At 37.9% G+C, this 9,060-nt stretch overlaps 1 protein-coding gene across 1 annotated transcript; it reads left to right on the plus strand.

The window, feature by feature from the left end:
- The first annotated feature begins 5,878 nt into the window (after window positions 1-5,878).
- On the plus strand, window positions 5,879-7,231 carry LOC132612234 (aspartic proteinase CDR1-like). The gene has a single exon (XM_060326545.1). It carries the CDS (start codon window positions 5,879-5,881, stop codon window positions 7,229-7,231), a length of 1,353 nt encoding a protein of 450 aa, XP_060182528.1.
- The last annotated feature ends 1,829 nt before the right edge of the window (window positions 7,232-9,060 follow it).

The following is a 9,060-nucleotide window of genomic DNA, read 5'->3' on the forward strand; positions in this document are numbered from 1 at the left end:
GAAGCACCTTAGTTTCGTTTCAATTGACTAGAATTGAGAACTATGCATTATGGAGTAGGTCGATGAGAATTGCTTTAGTAGGAAAGAGTAAAATGGGATTTGTTGATGGTAGACATACTAAGGACAAATTTGACTCATCTTTGCATGAACTCTAGGAAAAAGTAAATGCCATAGTCCTTTCATGGATTATGGTTTCAGTTTCAAAGGATTTGTTAGTTGTGTTGCATATGCCTCGAATGCTAGCAAAGTGTGGGAAAACCTAAAAGAGAGGCTTGATAAGGAGAATTGTTCTAGAGTGTTTCACCTTTATAGGGAAATTGCAACTTTGACACAGGGAACAAATTCAGTGTCTACTTACTTCACTAAATTGAAGGAAATGTGTTTAGAATTTGACTCACTCATGCCTTGTCCAAGCTGTCCTTGTCCTGAATCTAAGAGTTATGCAGAACATTTGAGAAGAACTGATTGTTTAAGTTCTTAACAGGACTGAATGAAACTTATTCAAATCAGAGAAGTCAAATCATGTTAATGGTGCCAGTTCCAAACCTGAATAAGGCTTATTCTATGACAATCTCTGAAGAAAGTCAGAGAGGTTTGAATAGAACTGCCCAACCGAGTACAGATGGAGTTTCCATCGTAATAATAGAAGAGGACCAAATGGGAAGAACAACTACAACTTTGAGAGAAACAACTACAACTTTGAGAGAAATTATTACAAAGGAAAAACAATCATCTGTATTGTGATTTCTGCCATTGGAGAGGTCATACTAGAGAAGTTTGTCGCAAACTCTTGGCAATGCAAGCTGCAAAGAAGAAGACACCTTATCATCAACAACAAGTTGGTGCACACATGGCTCAAGATGATTTCAAACACAAGCAGGTGGAGAATGATGTGACACAAATAATGGAGAAACCAGTCACACAACAACATCATGGTCCAGTGAAAGGAGAAGGAATGATGTTCACTCCAGAACAATATGATCAAATTCTCAAAATGATATACAAGGAAGTTCTACAGGATTATGACAAAAGTGGAACAGGTATGACTTAAATTTTTTTAGCTACTAATAGTGAAGCATTTAAGCAGTGGATAATAGATTCTGGAGCAACAAATCGTATGGTTTGTAGTGAAGAGTTACTAGATGGGATTAAACATATTACCAAGGGTAATATCAGAAGAGTTTACCTACCTGATGGACATGCTTTAGATATTTCTTGTGTTGGAAAATGCAAATTGAACAATAGTGACACTATAGACAATGTCTTTTGTGTTCCAGGATTTAAACATAACTTGCTATTTGCCTCCAAGCTGACCAAATATTTAAAATGTGTTGTTACTTTCTTCCCTAACCTTTGTATGTTGCAGGGCCTTAACAATGGAATGGTGAAGGGAATTAGTAGACAAAGTCAAGGTTTGTATCACATCCAGTTACCTGTAAATACCATCAAAATGAATAAAGATGCAGCTGTTGTAGCTGCTGCTTCAGTTTATGTGACTGAGTAGTTAGAGGATCTACAAGTATGGCACAAGAGGTTAGGACATGCTCCCAATAAAGTACTACACTCAATCTCAACTATGAAGTTTATAAGAGAACATAATGCACTACAAAATGGCACCATTTGCCCTCTAGCCTGGCAGACAAGAGCTCATTTCCCTATTAGCACATCTAGATGTCAGGTTCCTTTTGAAATGTTGCATACTGATGTATGGGGGCCATATAGGGTAGAGAGTCATGATGGGTGTAGATTCTTTTTTACTTTGGTAGATGACTACAGTAGAATGACTTGGGTATACTTACTCAGACTGATAAGTGATGTGATTGTAGTATTGAGACAATTTCTGACCTTAATAAAAACTCAGTTTACTGCTACTTTTAAGGTTTTCAGAAGTGACAATGGCACAGATTTTTTTAATTCTTCCTGTAATGATTTGTTCCATATATAAGGTATATTTCATCAAAATTCTTGTGTCCACACACCCCAACAAAATGGGGTGGTGGAGAGAAAGCACAGGCACATTTTGGAGATAGCAAGAGTACTTAGACTGCAAGGTCATTTACCGTTTAGATTTTGGTATGAATGCATTCAAAGTGCAGTATATATCATAAATAGGTTGTCTTTATCAGTACTAGCTGGGAAGTCACCTTCTGAAAAGGTTTATGGTAGAGCACATTCTGTACAACACATGAGAACTATAGGCTATTTATGCTTTGCTACTTGCTTGCATGATGGAGATAAAATGTCACCAAGAGCAGTTGCAGGTGTATTGATTGGGTATTCTTCTTCACAAAAGGGATACAAATTACTTTTTCTACTCATTAACAAGTTTTTTGTTAGCAGAAATGTGCATTTCAAGGAAACCATATTTCCCTTCCAACTCTTGAAGGAGGATAGGCTCCAACTGTTTCCTAATGGTGTCCTCACACATTCAGCTAATAATGCTGATGTCTTACAGCATGCTACTGCTACTCCACCTCCTGCCACATATACTCAAACTACACCTGCTCCTCAACCTACTGATACTCAAACTCATGACAGTAGTTCTTCTCATGCTGAGAATGAACACCATGTTGACACTACTCTGTTACCACCACCTGATCCTCATCAACCACCACCTCCACCTACACCTCCACATACTCCATAACTCTTTGATCCTCAACCTAATGTTAGTTTCACCAACCAAAGGACGTCTGGTAGATCCATATCCACTCCTAGCTGGATGCAAGATTACATATGTCATACCCCATCTATTCCCCATTCAAGCAATGCCACTTGCACTTACCCTATGCAATCTTACCAGAGACTTGATAATGTCACTCCTAAATATCAGTCTTTTTTGGAAAATTTGACCTCCATCATAGAGCCTCAATCCTATGCTGAAGCTGTTAAAGATCCCTTGTGTATATAGGCTATGAACCAAGAGTTGCAAGCTCTCAACGATAATCAAACCTGGACCCTTGTGCATTTACCACTTGGTAAGGTTCCCATTGGTTTTAAATGGGTGTTTAGGTCAAACTCAAGGCTAATGGAAAAGTGGATAGATATATGGCTAGGTTAGTAGCTAAAGGCTATAACCAAAAAGAGGGGTTGGACTATCAGGAAACTTTTTCCCCTGTTGTTAAGATAGTGACTGTGAGGGTTGTTCTAGCTATGGCTGCTACTAATGATTGGTGCTTTGTGAGGACCCACAGCTGGGCGCTAACCATACTGTGAACCCCTGGGTACAGCTGGGCGCTAACTATACTGACCCCATGAACATGCGTACATACATACATACATGACATGCATACTCAGGTATTGTATGGGCAGCTCAATTGGTGAGTACCTGAGTATGCATGTCATGTATGTATGTATGTACGCATGTTCATGGGGTCAGTATGGTTAGCGCCCAGCTGTAACCAGAGGTTCACAGTATGGTTAGCGCCCAGCTGTGGGTCCTCACATGCTTGCACCTAATGGATGTTTCAAATGCCTTTTTACAGGGTGATCTATTTGAGAAAGTATACATGGTTCCTCAACAGGGATTTGGCAGTCAGGGGGAGAATTTTGTGTGCAAACTACACAAATCCCTTTGTGGCCTCAAACAAGCCTTAAGGCAATGGAACTTAAAGCTTGTTAAAGCCCTTATCAAGTAAGGATTTACTCAAAGTCATTTTGACTATTCACTCTTCACTAGGAAAGTAGGGGACATGATAGTGATTGTCCTAGTGTATGTGGATGATCTGTTGATCACAGGAAATTATCAAAGCTTGATTCTTGAAGCCAAAATAGCACTGCAAGACATGTTCAAGATGAAGGATTTGGGTGAGCTGAAGTACTTTTTAGGAATTGAGATTGCAAGGTCAAAGAAAGGCATCTTGATGAATCGAAGGAAATTTGTTCTAGAATTGATTACAGAACTGGGGTTGTCAGGATCAATACCTGTTAGTACACATATGGAGTATAATTTGAAGCTTACATCTGTGGAGTATGATGAATATGTAGATGACAAAGACAAGAAGGATGGTGACAAGGGCAAGAAGGATGTTATACTTGTTGATCCTAGCTCATATCAAAGGCTAGTGGGAAAACTATTGTACCTTACCATGACCAGGCCTGATATCACATATGCAGTGCATGTTCTTAGTCAGTTTATGCAAAAACCAAAAGAGTCACATCTAGATGCAGCAATCAGGGTGGTGAAGTATGTGAAGAATGAACCTGGTCTGGGAATTTTATTGAGTTCATTGACAGAATCACATTTGACTGCATACTGTGATGCAGATTGGGCTGCTTGCCCAAACACAAGAAGGTCAATTACTGGTTATGTAATGAAGCTGGGAAACTCCTTAATATCATGGAAGGTCAAGAAGCAAAACACATTATCAAAAAGCTCTGCTGAGGCAGAGTACAGGAGTATGGCAGCAGCAGTGTCTGAAATTTTATGGTTGACTGGTTTGTGCAAAGAATTAAACTTGAATCTGAAGACACCAGTGGAACTGTGCAGTGACAGTAAATCAGCCATCCAAATTGCAGCTAATCCAGTGTTTCATTAACGAACAAAGCACATAGAGATTGACTTGCACTTTATCAGAGAAAGAATACAAGATGGAACCATCAAGACCACTAATGTGATGTCCAAGGATCAAGAAGCAGATCTGTTTACAAAGGCTCTAGGAAAGGAACAACACAATTACATTTTGAACGAGCTAGGAGTGTTGAACATATTTCCACCACCTAGCTTGAGGGGGAGTATTGAGAATTAGAGGATTAAATAGCAATTAGTTAATTAGTTGGCAGTGGCAATTTTGTAAATATGTGGACTGAGTTAGTTAGGCAGTTAGAAGTCAAAGTTAGGTGAGGAAATTAGATATTTAAATGACAGTTGTTAGCTTAGTATAAGTAGGCTTACTTCATACGATTGTAATACAATTTCTCATATATGAAATTCAGTTCTTCACCCACATCTCTCTCTCTACTTACATTTGCTTCCTTCAAAGCTTAATCACCATTAATGGAGGTTGGCTATAGGAATTCTATCAGTAACCTATATTAACTTCCTTATAATCTATAAACAAAAAGTTTACTTCTCTACGTCATGTGTATATATTAATCTTTTGCAATCTTGTCCTGAATATGATTGAACAAATTAGCATCAATTGAATTTATTATGATGATAATATGCGTTGCATGCGGTAAGTTTACTCATATCCAGTGTTTAAACCAGACTATATTAACTTATCATGATTAAGTAAATCAATAAAATGATAATATATAGTACTAACTAACTATTATTAAGCGAAACAATGTACGTGGAAACACATTACATGTATCTATTGATAAACTTTTACATATCTATCGGCAGGAAGTCAAAGGAAAAGCCAAGTACCTGTAATTATTTATTCACACGAGTAATTAATATTGTGTACCAGGCAGTAGCAATTTTATGGTTTTCACATGGGATTAATAATTACATGTTTGTGTTTCTAAAAACAAATTATAAGCTAAATAACTTGATGCCTTTAAATTAAATACATTAGTAGTTTACACGGTGTGAATGGAAAAAACATGAGCTAGAAAGAGTATATGAAAAGAATATTTTGGATATGGTCTGTTAATTATATTCGTGTCTTCTTCCATAGAAAGTGAAAGACCTCAGGCAATCAATTTAAAAGAAAAAATGTTTCACTTCTAATTACTCTGTATTTGGTGTCTTTAAAATTCCTCCAAGTTAATATGCATTCCGCCAAAATTCACATATTTCCCTTGACTTCACACATTCTCACATGCATTCCCACTCTCTTATATTTAATTATCTATAAAATGGTACTAATCACAGGCTAATTGTCTTCATCATTTCTCATCACTCTTGAATATTATATCTACTAGACTCGTGAACATGAACACTAAAGCTAGCATTCGTTTTCCTACATTAGTCTTTTTAAGTTTCTTTCATCTTTCTTTGGTTTCTTGCCTCAAAATAATAAGCCATCATGGTGGAAATGGATTTACTCTTGATCTTATCCACCGTGATTCTCCTCTTTCACCTTTCTACAACCCATCAGATACTCCATCAACCCGCCTTCGAAACGCCTTCCATCGATCATTTTCACGGGCTTCTTTCTTCGAGAAAAATTCCCTTGCTACTAACTACACAATCCAATCGGATATTTCTCCAATTCCGGGAGAATACCTCATGAAAATTTCCATTGGAACTCCGCCAGTGGAAATTCTAGCCATAGATGATACAGGAAGTGACTTAACATGGACGCAATGCAAGCCTTGCTATGATTGTTTCCAACAATCAGCGCCTCTTTTCGATTCAAATAAAAGCTCTACTTATAAAACTGTGGGTTGTGACGCTGAAGAATGTACATCAATTGGGGCTTCTTCTTGTCTGAGAGGAAATATTTGCCAATATCAAATGGGTTATGGTGATCAATCATACACTATTGGTGACCTTGCTTTTGAAAAATTCACGCTTCCTTCTACTTCTGGCAACAACATTGACATTCCTAACATTGTCTTTGGTTGCGGTCACAATAATAGTGGCACGTTTACGAACTATACTTCTGGTATTATTGGCCTAGGTGGCGGTGAAGTCTCAATTATCAACCAATTGGATAAACAAATCCAGGGGAAATTCTCTTATTGTTTAATCCCAATATCATTAGAATCGTCATTTTCCAATGCCAACAGTCACATCAACTTTGGCAGTAGTGCTACCGTGTTGGGCCCAAACGTCGTTTCAACTCCCTTGATAAAAAAGGACCCGTCTACATTCTACTATCTAAATTTGGAAGGTGTCAGTGTCGGGAATAAGACGTTGGAATTCAAATCTTCTAAAATTTCTCATATTGATGGTGAAGATCAAGGTAACGTTATAATCGATTCTGGCACGACATTAACGCTTCTCCCTAATGATTTTTACGTGAGTTTGGAATCAACATTGGTGGATGTGATCAATGCTACTACAAAGGACGATCCTTCCGGAACATTTGGTCTATGCTACGAGTCTGAGAATGGCACTATCGATGCTCCAATGATTGTTGCACATTTTACAGATGCAGATTTAGAGTTGTCGCCTTCGAGCACGTTTGCACAAGTGGAGGAAGGTCTGGTTTGTCTTACAATAGTGTCAGCAGAGGATGTTGCTATTTTTGGAAACTTGGCGCAGGCGAATTTCCTTATTGGATATGATCTTGTTGCCAACAAAGTCTCCTTCCAGCCAACTGATTGCACCAAGTACTAAGGGTTTACTATATAGCGTTGAAAAGTAATGAATTAATTGGCTATTGGATAGCTAGTGTTATTTTATTCCTTCGTCGTTTCTTGATCCTTTAATGTAATTAGCAGTAATGCAAATGTTGTTCAACTCTTGATGACTTTACACATATATTAATTCTATTTGATGCTTATCAATTAAGATATTATTTGTTTAATGGGCAGGGTCTTTGTAACACCCCGTATCTTGGAACTAAGTTTAGACTCATATCATTAGAGTTTTAGTGGAAAAACTGAAGGTTTGAACGTTTTGTGAAAATGGTTGATAGGCCTACTTCGGGCAGCCATAAATCCTTGATTAGTTGGGAATTTGGGAAAGTACCCTTAATGAAAGTTGTAGTATGTAGAAATATCTTTCTAACGATATAAGGACCAAGCCAATCAGAGATCGGAGCAAGGAGATATGATGGTCTCAATATGGCTAATAGTAAGGCACTTAAAATTCTATAGAATCGGTTAAGTTTTCGATACGTCTTCCTTCCAGTCCAATTTCGTGAAAATCCATTGGGAATTTGAGGAAACTTAAAACATGACAGTTGTAGCCCTTTGAAATAGATTTCCAACGGTATATTGTGGAGCCCAAACAGAGCTTTGTACAAGGAGTTATAACCAGTTTACCGAACACTGCCTGGAACCGACACACAGGGCGCGTGAGGGCGCGTGAGAGAGCGTGTGATGGCCCCGCATCGCGTGCCGATCGCGCAACTCTGAGTAGTGACCTGCAGAATGTCGCGCGATGCACCCGCATCGCGGACCCATCGCGAAACAGGTCGATTTCGGGTTAAAAGTTGGGATTTTGCGTTTTAAGTTATATTTAAGCTTGGGGTTTATTTCCCTAACACCCCTAGTCACGAAAAATTACCCTAAAGTCAGGAAGAACAAGTCCCAAGCCCCAAGAACCTTCCAAGGTAAGTTTTATCATGATTCTAGGTTGAATTCAAGTTCCTAATCCCTTTCTAACTTGAGTAAACCTTTCCAACTCAATTCTAATATATATACTCTAATAATCTAAGCAAGAAATCATTGTTCCTAAACTAGGGTTTTCAAGAAAACTCATCCCAAGGTTCAAGAATTCAAGACTTTGGAATTCTTCTTCAAAGATTCAGACTTTTCTTCAAGTTTTGGAGCGATTAAGGTATGTGGAGTTACTATCTACGTGTGGGAACATCATTGTTCTTCCCCACGCCTCATAATCCATAAATTATGATTCTTTACGAAAACTAGGGTTTCTATACCATGTTCATTATAACCCTAGGTCCATGTCCATGATTATATTATGTATAAGTTGTTATAATTCCATCATTGAGTTCTTAATATTTCTTTATGATTATTAAGAATCTGTCTGTAATCTATGAAAAACCCATATATCTCACTCCATGGGTTCATGCATGCTAGTTTATGATATATTATGCTATTTTCAAGACAATACTATACATGTTTTACAAGTTCATGCAAGCAAGCTATAATTCATGATATTCATGTACAAGCAAGTTATATTCATGAAAACCATGGGCAGCAAGTGCCACTTATTTTACAAGTTATTTCGTGAAATCATGATTACAAGACAAGTACAAGTTAATTCACGAAAATCATGGGCTTCTTAGCCAACTATATTATGTTCATGTTTTTGGGAGTTGATTTAATTACCGAGGAGGGCTTCAGATAGCCTGAAACTACGTAGCCACCGTAGGATGAGGATCGCTCCACCCATGTCCCGGACGATCTCTCATAATGACTGGATCCTTTCATACTTTATTAAATCTCATGTTCCATGGCAAGGACTGAGTGTTTTGCTGG

This window comes from Lycium barbarum, chromosome 9, assembly GCF_019175385.1.
Source record: "Lycium barbarum isolate Lr01 chromosome 9, ASM1917538v2, whole genome shotgun sequence".
Classification (NCBI taxonomy): Eukaryota; Viridiplantae; Streptophyta; class Magnoliopsida; order Solanales; family Solanaceae; genus Lycium; species Lycium barbarum.